A 21,718-nucleotide genomic window follows, 5' to 3' on the forward strand; every position below is an offset into this window, starting at 1 on the left:
TCAGGGAACATTTAAGACCGATTGGATTTTCTAACCCTCACCCACCTACAGGGTATGGGTTGTCCCGTTTTACTGTACATTTTTGTCAGCGCTATTTTGTTAATGTTGAAATCATTAGTATGTAATTTATAATTTATCGTGCGCCATATTATACTCTTTTTCTGAACATTTTTGAAACTAGCGATAGAGGTCCCCTAATAATGAATTGGAAGTGTTGCCCAAAAAAACTTACAAAGTTTAAACATACTTTTAGTAAGCCCTTATTCTGACCACACTGTTTCGTTTATCGCTTACTTTAATGCATATGTGTTTTTCTACTGTCTACTTTCCACGTCTATGACAAAATGGGGACGGCGTGGTGCTGTTGGTAGAGTGGCTGTGCCAGCAACCTGAGGGTTCCTGGTTCAATCCCCAGCTTTTACCATCCTAGTCACGCGTCCGTTGTGTCCTTGAGTAAGACACTTCACCTTTGCTCCTGATGGGTCGTGGTTAGGGCCATCAGTGTGTGAATGTGTGTGTGAATGGGTGAATTTGGAAATAGTGTCAAAGAGGTTTGAGTACCTTGAAGGTAGAAAAGCGCTGTACAAGTCTGTGGAGGCCTCGCACTTCCGGGTTTTTCGGACCACCCAGAAGAGACATGACAGGCTTGACAGTTTTGTGGTTTGGTTTATTTTTCAGTAAACTTATTCTGCTTTTCAGCAATCGCCTCTCGTGACGGTTTCGTTCCTCGGGTTGCTTTTCAACCATCCGCTCTCGTCACATGCTTGTGCTCGTGCTCGGGTTCTCTCTCGACCATCAACTCCAACTTCTCCAACCTCTTTCTTCCTGGCTGCTGCCCTTTAATAGAGTGACAGGTGATCAGACAAACGTGCCCAGTCGGGCCATCTACGCACCTGTCGCCGATCTCAGAGCCGGACACGTCACACCCTGCTTCGCTGCAGGTCCGCAGGCCACGCCCCTCACAAAGTCTAACCCATTTAAAGTGTATTTCTCCTAGAATCACTATGAAGCACTTTCTCTACTTTTTTTTTTTTTTTTAAGTATACACTCTATGTAACTTTGCACTCATACTATTAAAGAACATATATCACATACAACAACATTAACATTAAGACATTTTCAGGGGTTGGACCGAAGTACGCAAATGTTAGCAAAACTAGCATAACTACAGTGCTAATTTTATGCTCACATTTGACCAACTACATAATGTTGAGTTAGACTATTGGCTGAGGAAAAACACGATCAAATTTACATTTTCATTGTTGGATTTAGTTTCATTGTTCCAGGCTTCATTTTAAGAAGTGTAGCAAATTTTTTTTTAACAAAACTTACCATTGTAAAGTGGTGAGTATGTATGGACATGGGCTGGGTGTGTCTACTGAGCGGCGGTACAGGGGCAACATCACGTCCATGAAAAAGGAGGTTGTTCTTTTGTGATGTGATGAAAACCCTCTATCCTTAACTGTAGAAAAGTGATGATTAGATCTAACATTGCATCTCGTGAGTGTAGTTCCTAAAACTCATTTCAGTCCGTTGCAGCCCATAAGTCAACCCACCTTGCGATGCAAGATTTAAGTGCAGCTCAAGGGGCAGAATCACAGAGGCAGGTTACACTGACATGCCAGTGTTTGCTGAGGGCATTCAACCCTCAGAAAGCCTCAGAAAATAAGCAATTTTGGGACATTTTGTGGAATTTCCCTCAAGTTAAAGTTAAAGTACCAATGATTGTCACACACAATGGGTGTGGTGAAATTTGTCCTCTGCATTTGACCCATCCCCTTGGTCACCCCCTGAGAGGTGAGGGGAGCAGTGGGCAGCAGTGGTGCCGCGCCCGGGAATCATTTTTGGTGATTTAACCCCCAATTCCAACCCTTGATGCTGAGTGCCAAGCAGGGAGGTAATGGGTCCCATTTTTATAGTCTTTAGTATGACTCGGCCGGGCATTGAACTCACAACCTATCGATCTCAGGGCGGACAGTCTTACCACTAGGCCACTGAGTAGGTGGCTTAGTGGTAACAGTATAATAATAATAATAATAACAATAATAATAAACAATGTCAATCATCTTCTTTTTTTGCAGCACCAGTACACTCAGGAGTTGTTTATTCTGTTTTTAAATGATAATGTGACATTGAGACGGTGACATTTGTTCCCTTGGATGTGCAAGTACGTCACATTCTTCATGGCTGGCAGAGCACCTGGCTTGTTACTGCATGAGTGGCTGGCACCTAAGATAGTGAGCTTGATAATGTTTCTCCAGTGACATGTGTATTTTACTCAGATCAGCAGCGAGACATTACTCACATAGCTCAAATGCTCAGTTTACCCTGAGTAAAGTTTCAAAATATGCTTTTAGATAAGACTGGTGCTTCTTGTACGGGTACTTTTTACACTTTTTTGTTCTCTGAACCGGTTAAAGGTGATGAACTGGCGATGAGACATGCTCGCATGTTGTTATCACTCTGCCAGATTATATTCATTTCTGTCAGATTGTCCTCCACACCCTAAAGTAGAGCTCGGAGGTATTTTGAGTTGTACCAATTGTAATTTTAGAAAGCGATATTAAGACAGGCTCTGCAATGAGGTGGCGACTTGTCCAGGGTGTACCCCGCCTTCCGCCCGATTGTAGCTGAGAAAGGCACCGCTTATTCCCTTGAATAAGCGGTAGGAAATGGATGGATGGATGGATATTTAGACAGTGCGGCCGTATCGATATACAGTATGTAATCCTTAATGTCTTGCCACGGAAGTCTCTTAGCTAAGTCTGTTTGCGCTGAGTGCTCTGCCTTCTCTTCCATGCGCAGAGTATAGTGGAGTATAGTATAGCGCAGGAGTCGGCAACCCGCGGCTTTGGAGCCGCATGCGGCTCTTTGATCAACGCTGCATACTTACCGACCCCGCCGATTTTCCCGGGAGGTTTCCGGATTTCAGTGCCTCTCCCAGAAATCACCCGGAGCAAACGTTCTCCGACTTTCACCCGGAAAATAGTATTGAGGGCGTGCCGTGATGGCAATGCCTTTAACGTCTTCTGAAACATGTCGTTGCGCCCGCTTTAACACCATGCTATCTGCGTACCAACCGGTCACATGTAGTATGCGGCCTCTGTTAACACACGTAAGTGACTGCAAGGCATACTTGCTCAATAGCCATTCAGGTTACACTGAAGGTTGTGTTATAAACAACTTTAACACTCTCACTACTATGCACCACACCGTGAACCCACACCAAACAAGAATGACAAACACATTTCGGGAGAACATCCACACTGTAACACAACATAAACATTTAACCCCCAATTCCAACCCTTAATACTGAGGTTCAAGCAGGTTCAGTTAATGGGTCCCATTTTTATAGTTTTTGGTATGACTCGGCCGCGATATGAACTCACGACCTACCGATCTCAGGGCGGACACTCTAACACTCGGGACGGCGTGGCACAGTGGGAGAGTAGCCGTGCGCAACCCGAGGGTCCCTGTTCAATCCCCACCTAGTACAACCTTGTCACGTACGTTGTGCCCTGAGCAAGACACTTCACCCTTGCTCCTGATGGGTGCTGGTTAGCGCCTTGCATGGCAGCTCCCTCCATCAGTGTGTGAATGTGTGTGTGAATGGGTAAATGTGGAAGTAGTGTCAAAGCACTTTGAGTACCTTGAAGGTAGAAAAGCGCTATACAAGTACAACCCATTTATCATTTATCCTGTCTTGGCATCTGGCTGATCTTGTTTTTTTCCCCAGATTTTGCTCTCAATGAAAAAAGAATCTTCAGCCCAGCGATCAGGTCGTTTGACTCAACTCTCGCCAACTCTTAGCATCACTCGGGTACATACGTGTTCATGACAGCATTGTGGCGAGTTGCAATTTACGTGATATTATCAAATCAACAACGCAAGAGAGATGGATGCACTTGAAAACAATGGAGAAGATATTTCTGCCAAATTGTGGCGTACCGCCACAGCAAAATCATAGCTGCCACTCCTTTGAAAAAAATAAAGGTTTTTAATGTGAAAACAAATTAGATATAATGTGTTGGACCTTCCAAAAGAAGTCACTCAAAGCCCGACACTATTTTCAATTTTTGTTGCCAATCTCATGATAAAAACCGGTTCAACTCTTACAAACAACTTTTACCTCCCATGCAAACATGTTTATCTGTGTGCTTCCCCAGACACACAAAAAAACTTCTTCTTTCTCCACCAATCCGCTTTCAGGCACGGACGGTATGTTAGAGATCATGAAAGAAATGAACATCAAATCAAAACTACACCAACATAAAACATTACCGCTCAGCAGGTTGTTGCGGTATGAATGGATATATATAGCCTACTACTCTTGACTATTGATGGACCAAAAATTTGGCTCCCAAAATAAGACTAATCACCAAAAACAGCGTTGCTGAAACTGTATGTTGTGATGACGTAAACAAAAGGCGTTGCTGAAACTGTGTGTTGTGATGACGTAAACAAAAGGCACACAATTGTCTGGAGCGTAGTCAGTATGTCTGCTCTGTAACTTTAGTATTTCCTAGATTAGGGCTGCACAGTATACTGGTATTACAGTTCATACTGCTATATTTTAAAAAGATCTATATATATATATATATATATATATATATATGTATATATATATATATATATATATATATATATATATGCATATATATATATATATATGCATATATATATATTTATATATATGTGTATGTATATATATAATTTGAGACAATCCCCACCCTGTTCTATTTGCGACTCCATCGTGCACCGAAGTAGCGCAGATTTTTGCGAATCCGCGCGTAATCATGTGATAAGGAAAGTTGTTAATGAGAGCAACACAAAACCTATTCTGTCCTTTCAGAGGAGCAGGAGCAACACTCCTGTCTTGATAAACCACTTAATTTTTTGCACCAATACAACGGTAACATTATCCCTGGCTAGCCTGTCACACAAACACTCCCCTGCTTTCCCGGTCCCCTGATATTTGACACAGGCCCCCATATCTCGACATAGCTGCCAAGAATATGCCTGTACATTATTTTTACATTTTGGACCTGCCGAATCGGCTTGTGGCCATTTTTGTCAACAAGATCAAATTAAGTCTGAAAACCTTTGACAAGTTTTCCGTCACCGCCTACTAGGAAGTTTCAAATTGTAAAATACGATTTGCTTTGAAGACAGCGTATTTTATTTTGAAAGAAAACAAATACTTTATGTTGTGTTTGTGCATGAATGACCTATTGTCCAACACAAGCAGTTTTTAGCTATATCGAATGGGATTTGTTGTGGCGTCCGGCAAAAATCCAAGCTCTGCGTGTATTTAGCGCTGGAATGCGGTGGAAACGAACACATTGACTTGAATTAAAAAGTCCGCTGCCGTGTAAGCGCCATTGAGCGGCCGTTTTGCATTCAGTGGAATTTTGGGTCAGCTGTTGCTGTATCTTGTTTAGTTCAGATGCAGTCAATAGTCATTTGTTCAACTTCTTTAGTTATTTTACGAGTCGTCTTCAACAAGGTTTCATTTTTAGGTCCTCTCTTTTTCATCATTTGGGCTATTTAACTAGTCCTTAAAGGCCTACTGAAATGAGATTTTCTTATTTAAACGGGGATAGCAGGTCCATTCTGTGTCATACTTGATCATTTCGCGATATTGCCATATTTTTGCTGAAAAGATTTAGTAGAGAACATCCACGATAAAGTTCGCAACTTTTGGTGCTGATAAAAAAGCCTTGCCTTTACCGGAAGTCGCAGACGATGACGTCACAAGAGTGAGGGCTCCTCACGTCCTCACATTGTTTATAATGGGAGCCTCCAGCAGCAAGAGCTATTCGGACCGAGAAAACGACAATTTCCCCATTAATTTGAGCGAGGATGAAAGATTTGTGGATGATGATATTGATAGCGAAGGACTAGAAAAAAAAAAGAATAAAAATAAAGGCGATTGCATTGGGACGGATTCAGATGTTTTTGACACAGTTACTAGGATAATTCTGGGAAGTCCCTTATCTTTCTATTGTGTTGCTAGTGTTTTAGTGAGATTAAATAGTACCTTATAGTCGGAGGGGTGTGTCCTCGGGTGTCTTGAGGCCAGTGTCTGAGGGAAGTCACGGCAGATACAAGGACGACGCAAACTCCACAGATCTCCGGTAAGAGGCGACTTTTTAACATAATTTTCTCACCGAAAACTGACGGTTGAAATTTGGTCGGGAACCATGTTCGCTTGACCGCTCTGATCCATAGTAAAGCTTCACCTCCGGGAATTTTAAACAAGCAATCCCCGTGTGTTTGTGTGGCTAAATGCTAAAGCTTCCCAACTCCATATTTCTACTTTGACTTCTCCATTATTAATTGAACAAATTGCAAAAGATTCAGCAACACAGATGTCCAGAATACTGTTTAATTGCGCGATGAAAAGAGACGATTTTTAGCCGCAAATAGTGCTGCGCTAATATTTCCTGACAGTCCGTGACATCACACGCTCGCGTCATCATACCGCGACGTTTTCAACAAGAAACTCCGTGGGAAATTTAAAATTGCAATTTAGTAAACTAAACCGGCCGTATTGGCATGTGTTGCAATGTTAATATTTCATCATTGATATATAAACTATCAGACTGCGTGGTCAGTAGTAGTGGGTTTCAGTAGGCCTTTAAAAATATCAGGGTGCTCCTGTAACAGAAAAAATAGACCAATCTTCAACACTAAATTGGCCCTAGTGGGTGAATGTGAGTGTGAATGTTATCTGTCGATCTGTGTTGGCCCTGCGATGAGGTGGCGACTTGTCCAGGGTGTACACCACCTTCTGCCAGAATGCAGCTGGGATAGGCTCCAGCACCCCCGCGACCCCAAGAGGGACAAGCGATAGCAAATGGATGGGATCTTAAATGTCCCCTGTAGAGGATGCTGGTTCTTCAAAACATACAAAATAGGACAAATAGTGAAGGGAGAAGTCCGCTCCTTTCTTCCAGGGTTTCTGGAAAAGTGGCCCCAAAAACAATGTAGATGAATATCCCTGCCCTAGAAGGCAGGATATCTGCTAAGACAACATACTTCTGCCTTTGTTATTACTTCCCAGTTACAATTTCTGCACAACTTGGACATACTGTTACCCCTTTTTGCTGTCTTGACTACAGCATTTAATTCCCTCTGACATTAGGAAAAGTCCACTGAGCTGCTCAAAGCTCCTATTTTGGCTTTGAATTTGGAACATGGCAAAGAAAGGCTGAATGAGACTGAGAAATGTTTGATTCAGAGTGCGAGGCATCTTGTTTCACAGCTTTGCCAGTCTGTAGTCTCTGGGCCTGCCACTCCCCTTTCTCCTCATGACAGTTCACCTGTTGAACATGTCCAGCATAGTGTTCGGGATAACTGCAGTTGTCAAACGCGGCACACAGCGCTCCCTGCAGGCTAATGAGTGAGGGATAAGAAGAATGTTAATAGTTTGGATAATGCAAATAAACAGTTGAACATTTATTAATAAACATAATTCTCAATTTATTAGAAATAGTTATGTTTTTTTACAGAGGGGAACGTTTTGCCTGATTTCTTAAAATAATTACATTACGACATTTTCTGTATCTGCCAGTATACATGTTATTGGCAGTCCTTGCCTCTACAGATTAAACTAAAAAAGATTTCCACTGCAGCAAAATATAACTATTACATAAATAATAATAATACAATAACCATAAAACAATCAAATTTAAATGTATTTAATAATTATTATCCAAAGTTTATTTTTTGTATTTAAAAAAATACTTTGTAATGTTTTCAGATTACGTAAATTTGCAGTTATTCTCCACTGTTGATGCCTCCGAGTGGCAGTTTTCCTCAATTCTCAGTTCATTGCCATGTCTTGTTATTGTCAAAAGTGGTGCCTGTGTTTTTGTGTCTTTAGGTGTAAAGCACTTTCTTTGGTAACTTGTCTGTGCATGTAAAGTAATATTTAAACAAAGTCTGACTTGATTGATTGATTGATTGATTGATTGATTGATTGATTGATTGATTGATTGATTGATTGGTTGAACCAGATTCCAATTAAGCATGAAATCCATCCCATCCATCCATTTTTTACCGCTTGTCCCTCTCGGGGTGCCGGGGTTTGCTGGAGCCTATCTCAGCTGCATTCGGGCGGAAGGCGGTGTAAACCCTGGACATGTCGCCACCTCATTGTAGGGCCAACACTGATAGACGATATTCACACTCACATTCACACAGTAAGGCCAGCCTTAGTGTGCCTAGATATTATGATGAATTAAAGAAACACGATATGACAAATAGTTAAGTTGTAAAAACCCATAAACTGTAATTCCATTCTTTTTGTACATAACCTCAAACAATATTAATATTTATTTGATCATCGGTACAGTGTATAATTTTACAAAATTACTAACATACTATAACCAAAAGTCCTATATATATATATATATATTTTTTTTTTTTTTTTTTTTTTTGGTCCCTCCATTTAAATGAATTAGTAAAAAAAAATGTTGGAAAGAAATAGTGGTTACCTCACATAGTGGTGGATGGTGGAGACAGGAAAAGGCTTTTATTGGTAGAAAACATTTTGGTACAAAAAGAGAAACCCAAATACTTATTATGGACCAATGCAATGAAACCACTAGAATTCAGGCAGACTGGATTGATTAATAAAGTGTATTGGCTTCCTCTGCACACACAACATTGCCTATCGACATAAAATTCCACATAGCGTAAGATTGTCTGTTAAACAAATCCATCCATCCATTTCCTACCGCTTATTCCCTTTCGGGGTCGCGGGGGGCGCTGGCGCCTATCTCAGCTACAATCGGGCGGAAGGCAGGGTACACCCTGGACAAGTCGCCACCTCATCGCAGGGCCAACACAGATAGACAGACAACATTCACACTCACATTCACACACTAGGGCCAATTTAGTGTTGCCAATCAACCTATCCCCAGGTGCATGTCTTTGGAAGTGGGAGGAAGCCGGAGTACCCGGAGGGAACCCACGCATTCACGGGGAGAACATGCAAACTCCACACAGAAAGATCCCGAGCCTGGATTTGAACCCAGGACTGCAGGAACTTCGTATTGTGAGGCAGACGCACTAACCCCTCTGCCACCGTGAAGCCCTGTTAAACAAATGTTGGACCAAAAATACAAAAAAGTATTTGTCTGGAGCCAGAAAAAATTAAAAGCCTACAGACGTCTTACAATAATGGCGACACATGATGGAAGTGTCTTTATTAGCTATAATTGCCTACTATCAAACTGACGGTGTGTCGCAGGCAGACACAAATCTTTGTTGACAGAAATTTTAAAATGTAATATTTATTGTACACATTTTTACAACATTGGAAAACATTTGTAAAACTGAGGCTTCTCAGAGGGTGAAATAACTCCTGGAAGTTACTGGCTCAGAATGGCCAAAAGCATAGATGTATACGTCCAAGTTGAGGAAACAGCATTTTTGCACATTATTACAGTCTTTGCAAGCTGGGTAACGTTTGCTGTGGTCTGGAACAACACGGCACACAAACAACTATTAGAAATGCTTGGTCCAGCTAACCGGGGAAGTTTTTTCAAATTGACTTTGAGTAAGCCGCCATTTCTGGCTCCAAGTTTCACATTTACAGCGTCAAAGTCAGGCAGACCTCACTCTCTTGACTTCCGTCTGCTCCAACACTTCACCTTTTTTTCGTGCTCGCCTCTAGAAGCAATAGTTCATCCTCCGTATATCCAGCTTTAAAAATATAAGGTTCTGAATCCTCATTTGTCCAAAAAATACTTGTCCTTGCTGTTTGTTGCCAAGTCTGCCATGATTAAAACAGGCGCGTGTTTGTTTCCGGAAGTAGGAACAAACATTTGTTCCCACGAAGGAGACAGAAATAAATGCGCGGAAGAAATTAGTTCCGGCAATGCTCAAAACAACCAAAATACGGTAAATATTGTACATTTTACATATTGTTATGAATTTGTCTGGTGTTACATTATACATATACTTGCAGTGTGTGTATAAAAAGTTGATGGAGAGTTTTGAAGTTGTTTGACTCACATTAGCGGCATCTTCTAAGCATTTTTTTTAAATCCTTTTAAAATTCCCCCAGGAAAAAGACATGTGTTCTTGTTCCTCATAATGATTGTGAACAATTAGCAAAATTCAGAAAAAAGTGCAGTTCCCCTTTAAGTCACAGGTGCCAAACTTAAGTCCCGGGTGCCAAACTTAAGTCCCGGGGCGGTATCTGGCCTGCCAAGTCATTTAAGGTGGCCTGTGAAAGCCTGGAATTTATATACACCTTTTATTACCAAATGTATTCAACTTTCCATTTTGACAGAAATCAAAACACGTTTACAGCATGCAATTTCATATCTTTTAAATGGTAAATGGGTTGTACTTGTATAGCGCTTTTCTACCTTATTCAAAGCGCGTTGACACTATTTCCACATTCACCCATTCACACACTGATGGCGGGAGCTGCCATGCAAGGCGCTAACCAGGGCCCATCAGGAGAAGGGTGAAGTAGGGCTGGGCGATATATCGATATACACGATATATCGCAGGTTTGTCTCTGTATGATATAGAAAATGACTATATCGATATACACGATGTATCGCAGGTTTGTCTCTGTATGATATAGAAAATGACTATATCGTGATATTCGAGTATACGTTCTCACGCAGTTGTTGTTAGCTGCGGGCATTACATTACAGGCTCTTCTCGCTCTTTCCACGCTCTCCTTATCACAGACAAGCGCACCTTCTTACATACGTCACATACGTATACGCTCTCGCGGAGCAGAGAGGTAGCATCATGGGTAACGTTAGCTGTGATGCTAGCAGAGCCGTGCGAGTGGTAATACGAGAGAACGAAGGTGCGAATGAAGAAAGAACTAATTCCCCCAAAAAACAGCAGGGGGTCCATCGTCTGGTGGTGGTTTGGCTTCAAGTGGGAATATGTTGAACAGACAACCATAATTTGTCAAGTGTGGGCCAAATGCGTTGCTACCAAAACTAGCATTACTGCTAATATGTAGCATCATTTGAAAAGTCACCTGCTAGAAAATGAAGAGTGTTTGAAACTCTGCATGTCAAAATCTCTGTTCGGTGCCACACCAACAAAATGCCGAGACAAACATTTCCACATCAACGCCGTATGAAAAAAATAGTCAACAACAGAATTAAATAACGTCTCTAGTAACCTACCACATAGCGAAGGACGAACACTATTTGATTTCTTATTATGCAGCTCATTTTTATTTGACACTTAAAATGTCTCTGACAATCTTGTACTTTCGGTTTTGGAAATGACATGAACGTCTAGGCCGTTGCTTAATAACTGTTTAAAAAATACAGTTTTGGTCAATTAATTTAATTGGGATTTCCTTCTCTGCATGAAGATTAAAATTAGCATATATTAATGCAGTATGAGCAATAATGTTTTAATGTAGACACAGAATCATCTTACTGCTGTGATTATATGTATCAAGTGTTAATTCAAGGCCAAGGCAAAATATCGAGATATATATCGTGTATCGCAATTTGGCCTAAAAATATTGAGATATTAAAAAAAGGCCATATCGCCCAGCCCTAGGATGAAGTGTCTTGCTCTATGACTCAATGGATGTGACTAGGATGGTAGAAGGTGGGGATTGAACAGGTAACCCTCAGATTACTGGCACGGCCACTCTCCCAACTTCACCACGCTGTCCCCAATTATTTGTTGCAATATTAAACTCTACTTAATATTGCACAAATACTATGTTGTCATACATTCCAAAAAGTTTATGTTGTTGAAAGGAAAAAACGTGTTTAAATATGGGCTTGACTCAAGATTTTTAAGCAAGTTACCCATCAAAGTGTGCACTGTAAAAATAATGGGAAGAAACTGGTAGCTTATTTTCCATAATTTCACCGTAAAAATCACAAAAAATGTGGAATCGTTTTTCCATTTACGATAAACACAACAGCCACAGTTTTTACGGTAAAATCAGTGGAACTGTTTTTGCTTTTTGATTTATATGCTGTAAAAATCATTGTACATTTTATGGTAATATATTGGCAACTGAGTTGTCAGGTTTTTTTGTGTTTTTTTTACTGTAAAATCAACAGGTAATATTTACAGTGTATGTAAAATGTGTATAATTGATAAATAATTGTGTAACAATATCATGAGGTAATTCATATTTATGTATATTACTCTCTGTTACAATCAGCCTTTTGAGGGCGGCCATAACTACAATGTGGCCCTCAATGAAAACAAGTTTGACACCCATGCTTTAAGTTATATATTTATTTCTGGGTGTTCCGGGTAATGATACTAACATGAGTCCCACAGTTTTGTCCCAAGGTGACTGGTAAGAATGCTGATCACCTTGGGAGCTTGTTGCCAGTGACTGACTGGCACTCCTTCCTTATCTCGCGTCCAACTCAGCTGCTAAATCACGCTAGAATATTCTACCATGCTTTGGAAAGCACTTAACCAACCTGTACGATGCCACGGATGACCGTCTTGATTGAGTGCCAGTGCAGTATGTCGAAACATTCCCTCTTTGTGTAGCAAAGCAGTTAAAGCTGAAATTATACGACTTGCTGTGGAAGCTGTGAAGCAGACAGTGTGAATTACTGCAACACAGCTGCATGCAAAGCAGATGGAAATTTCCTCTGGAGCTCTGCATGCGTATAAGCGGACACAAGGTGGTGTGTGCTTTCAGGCATTTATCAATGTGTGTGTATACACAACCTGTATGTGAGGTCTACCAGTGCTGAAATACACATTTAATACCTTTTTTTTATCCCACATTTTTGCATTTGGACCCGCAATTGCTGTACATGCACACCTGTCCACTGCATTCCAGCAGTTGGAAGTGGGTTTGCTTTAGTCACAGGCTGTACTGACGCCTTGAGTGGAAATAAACCCCCCCCAATGACTGTGAATTACACAAATGCACATCAGATGGAATAATGGCAGAATCCCTGTCGAGGCCTTCTGCAAACAGAGCTCCACACACAGCTTGTATCCACAGTGCAAGAAGAAGAAGTAGTATTAATAATAGTAGCCTGGTCTTTTCCATTCTTGGGCCTACAGTGGGGCAAAAAAGTATTCAGTCAGCCTCTGATTGTGCAAGTTCTCCCACTTAAAATGATGACAGAGGTCTGTAATTTTCATCATAGTTACACTTCAACTGTGTGAGACAGAATGTGGGAAAAAAATCGAGGAATTTATGTTGTAGGAATTTTGAAGAATTTATTTGTAAATTATGGCGGAAAATAAGTATTTGGTCCACCATTCAAAGCTCTCACTGATGGAAGGAGGTTTTGGCTCAAAATCTGACGATACATGGCCCCATTCATTCTTTCCTTAACACGTATCAATCATCCTGTCCCCTTAGCAGAAAAACAGCCCCAAAGCATGATGTTTCCACCCCCATGCTTCACAGTAAGAATGGTGTTCTTGGGATGCAACTCAGTATTCTTCTTCCTCCAAACACGACGAGTTGAGTTCATACCAAAAAGTTCTATTTTGGTTTCATCTGACCAGATGACATTCTCCCATGTGCTCTCTGGCAAACTTCAGACGGGCCCTGACATGCACTGGCTTTAGCAGGGGGACACGTCTGGCACTGCAGGATTTGATTCCCTGTTGGCGTAGTGTGTTACTGATGGCAACCTTTTGTTACTTGGGTCCCAGCTCTCTGCAGGTCATTCACCAGGTCCCCCCCCGTGTGGTTCTGGGTTGATTTTTTTCACACCAAGCTGCTTGCCTATTGTAGAGTCTCTCTTCCCAGTCTGGTGCAGGTCTACAATTCTTTTACTGGTGTCCTTCGACAGCTCTTTGGTCTTGGCCATAGTGGAGTTTGGAGTCTGACTGTTTGAGGCCGTGGACAAGTTCAAACAAGTGTCATTAATACAGGTAATGAGTGGAGGACAGAAGAGCTTCTTAAAGAAGAAGTTACAGGTCTGTGAGAGCCAGAGATCTTCCTTGTTTGAAGTGACCAAATACTTATTTTCCACCATAATTTACAAATTAATTCTTAAGAATTCCTACAATGTGAATTCCTTGATTTTTTTTTCACATTCTGTCTGTTACAGTTGAAGTGTACCTATGATGAAAATTACAGACCTCTGTCATCATCTTAAGTGGGAGAACTTGCACAATCGGTGGCTGACTAAATACTTTTTTGCCCCACTGTATCTCCCATCTTGGACAAAACTTTCAGAATCAAAAAGTCATGTTGTGTATTTTCTCTTGTCGTGCCTGTTGCCCTCTTTCTGAGACCAACACAATCCTTGTTTTGTTCAAGAGAAATGATAGGTTGTTAGCACTTGGACTCTGCAGAGGCGACCCACAGACTCCCCCCGTTGTTCTGCTTTTGCTTTTCTTTTCAAAGATTTGGTTTGTTCACTGTCTCCGTTTGCTAACAGTGACATATTATTGGATGATGTTCTGCTTCTTTGTGTAGTTCGTGGTCATTTCCATAGTGATGTCGTGTTGTGGAAGCCATTGTCTTTTTTGTACTGCAGTACTGTTTTGACCAGATTGAAAGACAGGGCGGCTTGTATTCAGTGCCAAAATATATATGTATATATGTGTGTGTGTATATATATATATATATATATATATATATATATATATATATATATGTATATGTGTGTGTGTGTGTGTGTGTGTGTGTATGTATATATATATATATACATATATATATATATATGTGTATATGTATATATATATATGTATATATATATATGTGTTTATATATATATATATATATATATATATATGTGTGTGTGTGTATATACATATAAGTATATATGTAAATCGTATACATACATAACGTACACAACACGATACATCCAAACCAGGTAGTCCATGGATTACGATTATTTTTCTCCAACTCCAAACTATACACAGAATTAGGGTTGCGCCATATATCAAATATAAATGACATCAATTTGTTCGTTAAAAGAGTTTTTAATACTCTCCTCATATCATGATAATGCATGTTGATTATACCAATATCCGACAAATATCAAAACAGAGGCAATATCCTTACTCTCAAACTGTCTGCTAATGTTTCTCCACAGTGCAGTTTCTAAATCAATCATTCCCTTCTCCATGTTTCTTGCAACTTTCATTATCATTATCATTTCATTAGGACTACAAGAGAATGAATAACAAAACTTTCTACACAACACTGTAGCAGGATACAAAAAAGCAGAGCGGAGCGCTTAGCTAGAGTTCTTGAATTTGAACAGAGGTAGTCGGATTGATTAAACGGACAGTAACGCTACCAAATATAGTTTCACTATATTGTTGAAACTACAGTGATTAGATAAATATGTTTTATTATTACGTCCATCCATCCATTTTCTACCGCTTATTCCCTTTCGGGGTCGCGGGGGGCGCCGGCGCCTATCTCAGCTACAATCGGGCGGAAGGCGGGGTACACCCTGGACAAGTCGCCACCTCATCGCAGGGCCAACACAGATAGACAGACAACACTCACACTCACATTCACACACTTTTTTTGTAAATTTTTGTTATGTCTTAGAAACTCAGGAAATAAGAGCCAATAGTAGTTTTGCTTTTGTTTAGTAATTTTGTTCTATTGAATTCGTTATAAATGTTGTATGTAATGAAATCAAAAATGGAAATAAATCATTCATTCATTAATTGTTATACTACCATCCTGTGTTTTTGTCAAATTACAGTTGTGATCAAAAATGTAATCACTTAAGAATCCTGAAGATTTTAAGTATGAGCAGTGGTATGACCAGTACTGCCCCTGTAACGAGTACTTGGTATTGATGATTTGATCCATATTCAAATTTGAAGTATCACCCAAAACTAATGTGAAGTATACAAACAGAAGAACACATGTTAATTACATTTGAACATAGGTGTAGATAGAACGATATTAAAACAGAAAGTAATCAGATATGAACAATATATTAACAAGTACATTATTAATAGTTTTGAGAAAATTAGGCAATTAATTGGAAATGATGCCATGCATACATCTGCAACTAAATTAGGAGCGTTTTAAATGTTTCACATTATAAGTTTTTTATATTGGTCGATATCAATAATTATTGATATTTATTACGACCTATGGAAAGTATAGACAAGGAGAAAAATATATAAAATGCGAACATTTTTATTTAAAATATAACCTTACTCTGATTATAATCCCCTCACCTATTAAATAACAAAGTAAATGAAATGTCAATACAACAATGGAAAACAGTCAAACAATCAATGTAAACAAAATTCTAAAATCACAATAAACACTTAATCATAACCTGTCTAAATTGAGGTGCAAAAATAAAGACTATGCAAGAAATGCTTAATAAAGTGTAACAAAATAGTGCAAAGTGTGAAAATGTAAACATAGACAAACCTGAGATTAACTAATTTTGGCAGGTGTACTGCCAGGGAGTTATGTGGTTTGTGTAACATTTCATTTGGTCTGTTATTCCTATTTACATATGGAAATACATTTATTTTATGCAGTTATTATTGATTTAAATATTATTGGACCAAATCATTATTTTAATGTTGCACATCACACCAGCTCTCAAATCCCTTCACTGGCTTCCTGTTCCATTCAGGGTTGAATTCAAAATCTCCCTACTAACTCACCAGTGCCTCCATGGAAATGCCGCCCTCTACCTCAAGGAACTGCTCACCCTTAAATCCTCCACACGACACCTCCGCTGCGCACAGGCTAACCTCCTCCAACCTCCACGGACAAAGCTTCTAACAATGGGAGACCGGGCTTTCTGCTCCGCTGCTCCCAGTCTGTGGAACGCTCTCCCTGACCACCTGAGGGCACCTCAGACTGTGGGTGCTTTTAAAAAAGGCTTAAAAACCCATCTTTAAAAAAAAAAGCCTTTTTATAGACGTGTATGCTGGTTCTAGCTATTGGGCTGTTTCTAGTTTTATATTTTATTTATTTTTATTATCTTTTTACTATTATTATTACTACTATTTTTTACACTGTGGCACTTTGAGGTTGTTTGCTCAACGTAAAGTGCTTTTTTACAAATAAAATATATGATTATTATTATTATTATTTGTTATTTTTTGTTATCTATTTTAATTACACAGTCCTGCACTTTAGTTCCTACCTGTTTCCGTACATCCAAATAGGGAAAGGACGTGGGTTGAAAAGAAAAGATGGACTATAATCCGTTCAAAAAAGTACTGTGGAGGTGACTTTCCTTGTTTTATTAACAATTTATTTGCTCTCTTCAGCAGTCATTTGTAAATTCTCTTCTTACTCCATGCAGAGAATTAACAGCGAGACAACAGGATGGTGCAACTAAAGTGGTAGTTGATACTGTTAAGCAATTGGCTGATTAGCGTGTCCCTCTAATTACTCACAGATCCCTTTCTGTTTCCAAACCTTGACTGCCTTTGTTCATGCAACCAACCTTGCTTCACTCTTTCCAGTTTCTTCTGACCAACAACATTTACAGTACCGTATATTTTGGATTATAAATCGCTTCGGAGTATAAATCGCATCGGCCGAAAATGCAGAATAAAGAAGGAAAAAAACATACATACGTCGCACTGGAGTATAAGTCGCATTTTTGGGGGAAATTTATCTGATAAAATCCAACACCAAGAATAGACATTTGAAAGGCAATTTAAAATAAATAAAGAATAGTGAACAATAGGCTGAATAAGTGTACGTTATATGACGCATAAATAACCAACGGAGAACGTGCCTGGTATGTTCGTAACGTATTATGGTAAGATTCATTCAAATAACTATAACATATAGAACATGTTATACGTTTACTAAACAATCTGTCACTCCTAATCGATAAATCCGATGAAATCGAAATCTTCTTCCTCGATGTCGCTTCTAAACAACTCCAAAGGTATGCGCCGCTTCCTCTTGTCGTTTTCTGCTGCATATTTCACTACGTCCAGCTTGTAATCTGCAGTATATGATTTCCTTTTCGGTCCAATTTTTGTTCAGCCCTTCTCAATTTTTATAAGTTACCGCCAACGATGAAATTATCCACTTTAATAGCTACGGCAGTAGCATATAGCAGTTAGAATTCCATGACCCACAATGCACTTCTGCCATGACCCTCCCCCGCCGAATTATTATTGGTTGACGTGTATGTGACGATTGCTGACGTGTGTGTGACAATTACTGACATTTTCTTCGTCTCTTCCGCGAATGAGATAAAAAATATTATTTGATATTGTGTAATCTGCAGTACATGATTTCGGTGCCATTTTCGTTCAGCCCTTCTCAGTTTTTATAAGTTACCGCCAACGATGAAATGATCCATTTTAATAGCTACGGCAGTAGCATATAGCATATAGCATATAGCAGTTAGCATTCCATGAACCACAATGCACTTCTGCCATGACCCTCCCCCGCCAAATTCTCATTGGTTGACGTGTATGTGACGATTGCTGACGTGTGTGTGACGATTGCTGACATTTTCTTCGTCTCTTCCGCGAATGAGATAAATAATATTATTTGATATTTTACGGTAATGTGTTAATATTTTCACACATAAGTCGCTCCGAAGTATATGTCGCACCCATGGCCAAACTATGAAAAAGACTGCAACTTATAGTCCGAAAAATACGGTATATACTGTATATCAAACGTTTTATGGAATACGTTTTTTTATTGATATTGATTACGTGTTTATCATGATATATATTATTGTTTTTTCAGCCCAGCCCAGCCCTACCTACAGCACAGTATGGCTGATCCAACTATTTAAATGTTTTGTCACGTTATAATTCCTCATATCAACCTGATAATTATCATGTACCCCAAGCCCTTATACAGTATATTACCAAGTGTATGATGCCCGATGAGAAACATTATGGTTGTTTACAACCATGGACTTGTAGTCTCACTAATCAAGTGTAAAATCCCTAAATCCTAATTCTTCGTCTTCGAAAGACTTCCAACTCAGCAGGCGTGGTTGGATGAGTTGAAGATGAACATCAGCCTCAGTGACCTCTGACCTCACAAATAAACCTCCAAAAAATCCTCCAGGACACTAAAGAAAAAGAGTGACATTTCCAGTTCTTGTCCTTGTTCTTGCCTGATTGATGGTCGCATGGTGCATATATATTTAGACAGCAAAAAAAAAATTTATCGCCTTATTCTCCCGTGTAAATAAGTATAAACTGCTTCCTGCATGACATCCCATCATATCTAATCTATTTTCTCCTCTCCTCTGCACAGGTACTGCTTCATCGTGACGCTTGGCTACTTGATAGTGTGTCAGGTCACACGCGTCTACGTGTTTGATTACGGCATGTACTCTGCAGATTTTACTGGGTAAGTGTGCCAAGGCTGACGTTGCAAAACGGCAAACGATAATTAAAAGTTTGTGGAGTCTTGGTTCAACTCAGCTGTGTGCCAGCTCAACACAAATATGTCACACTGATCGGCGCCCTCTGCAGACGCTCGCTTTCGGTTCTCTCTCCTCCACCCTTTTTTTTTTGGTGACAATTCAAGCAGACTGCTTGCACTCTCAGCAGGGTGAGGGTGGGTAGTTTCTAGGCAACCTAATCAAACCAATACCGCCTGTTGGAGAGCAGAAATTTCACTCTTTCATCTACTCATGTTGTCTTGTCCTTTTTTATTGATTTAAAAATGTTGCATTCTTTGCCCAAATTTCACTGCCCCCTGTCTTTTGTTATGTGTAAGATTAATATTGTTTAGCATCGATCTGAAATTATTTTGAGAAAATATACAATTTAGGAGTGTGAATCTTCGGGCACCTAACGTTTTGATCCAATTCCTGAGGTGACGATTTGATTCAGAATTATTTCTTGATTTAACCTGATTCTCGACTCAAATCAATTTTCGCAATGTCTTATTTGCTATTATATTTATGATTAAACTTTTTCAAAACAGGTTATAGGTAGAAAATGCTCCTCCATTGAAAGGCCCAAAAACCTTTTTTAAAATTGATTCCCATTACAAAAAAAAAAAAAAATTGGAATTTGTTCAGAATTGGAGGCAGCACAGTGAAACAGGGGATAGTGCATGTGCCATGCGAAGGTCCTGAGTTCAATCCCGGGCTTGGGATCTTTCTATGTTGAGTTTGCATGTTCTCCCCGTGAATGCGTGGGTTCCCTCCGGGTACTCCGGCTTCTTCCAAAGACATGCACCTGGATATAGGTTGATTGGCAACACTAAAATGGTCCCTAGTGTGTGAATGTGAGTGGGAATGTTGTCTGTCTATCTGTGTTATCCCTGCGATGAGGTGGCGACTTGTCCAGGGTGTACCCCACCTTCCGCCCGAATGCAGCTGAGATAGGCTCCAGCACCCCCCGAGACCTCGAACGGAACACGCGGTAGGAAAATGGATGGACGGATGGATGGATAATAGAATTCTAAATAATCTGTCAGGGTAATGTTGTTGTCTTAGTGAATCCTTTAAGTGTTTAATCACTGAAAACCTAAATATTCAACTGTAAAAAGAAGTTAACCACTGCAATATGTAAAATGTAAAAATGGTCTCTCCTCACAAAGACCAATGTAAGCGGTAGTAACCAGAACCAAAAAGAGGACACTATTAATTGTTAGTTATTTTACCCCATCTTTATATTTGGAAAAGTGTATTATAATAATTATTATTATTAATATTAAGTAATCTCTTGTAAGTAATGTTGTGTCCCAACAGACGCACGCAGAGATCGACGCTCCCTTTTCAACGTTATTACTGTCCGTACGCGCCAATATTAGCCCTCGTAACACCGCCATTAGCGCAAGGCTAAGCTAGCTAGTAGCCACAACAACAACACAGCACTTCCTCTATATCAGGGGTAGGGAACCTATGGCTCTAGAGCCAGATGTGGCTCTTTTCATGACTGCATCTGGCTCTCAGATAAATCTTAGCTGAAATTGCTTAACACGATAAGTAATGAATAATTCCGCTGGTATTCACAGTTTAAAAAATAACGTTCAAAATATAAAACATTCTCTTGCATTTTCATCCATCCATCCGGTTTCTACCGCACCTGTTCAAGAAGTTGGATTAATGGTAAGAAGTATTTTATTTATTTTTGGTTAGCCTCAGAATAACAATGTTATTAAAAAGAATAAGAGACTTATTATACTCTAAACATGTTGGTCTTTCGACCATGATAACTATGAGAAACCTTGGAGAGGACCACATATGTGGGCAACCCCAACCCCCCTAGGAGACCGAAAGCAATGGATGTCGAGCGGATCCAACATGATATTGTGAAAGTCCAATCCATAGTGGATCTAACGTAACCGTGAGAATCAAGTCCAAAGTGGATCCAATATAGTAGCGAGAGTCCCATCCAAAGTGGAGCCAGCAGGAAAGCATCCCAAGCGGAGGCGGATCAGCAGCGCAGAGATGTCCCGAACCAATACACAGGCGAGCGGTCCATCTTGGGTCCCGACTCTGGACAAGCGGTCCATCCTGGGTCCCGATTTTTGACAGCCAGTACTTCATCCATGGCCACCGGACCGGACCCCCTCCACAAGGGAGGGGGGGGGGACATAGGAGAAAAAGAAAAGAAACGGCAGATCAACTGGTCTAAAAAGGGGGTCTATTTAAAGGCTAGAGTATACAATCAATCAATCAATCAATCAATGTTTACTTATATAGCCCTAAATCACTAGTGTCTCAAAGGGCTGCACAAACCACTACGACATCCTCGGTAGGCCCCCATAAGGGCAAGGAAAACTCACACTCAGTGGGACGTCGGTGACAATAAT

The 21,718-nt window shown here is 40.0% G+C and overlaps 1 protein-coding gene across 1 annotated transcript in view; it reads left to right on the plus strand.

The window, feature by feature from the left end:
* mboat2a (membrane bound O-acyltransferase domain containing 2a) overlaps nt 1-21,718 on the plus strand; it is a 114,680-nt gene that overhangs the window by 69,862 nt on the left and 23,100 nt on the right. The window contains exon 4 of the mRNA XM_061895876.1: nt 19,202-19,297. Within this exon, the coding sequence (XP_061751860.1) occupies nt 19,202-19,297 (96 nt within the window). The remainder of the gene's footprint in view (nt 1-19,201; nt 19,298-21,718) is intronic.

The sequence above is a fragment of the Nerophis ophidion genome, linkage group LG03, assembly GCF_033978795.1.
Source record: "Nerophis ophidion isolate RoL-2023_Sa linkage group LG03, RoL_Noph_v1.0, whole genome shotgun sequence".
In the NCBI taxonomy this organism is placed as follows: Eukaryota; Metazoa; Chordata; class Actinopteri; order Syngnathiformes; family Syngnathidae; genus Nerophis; species Nerophis ophidion.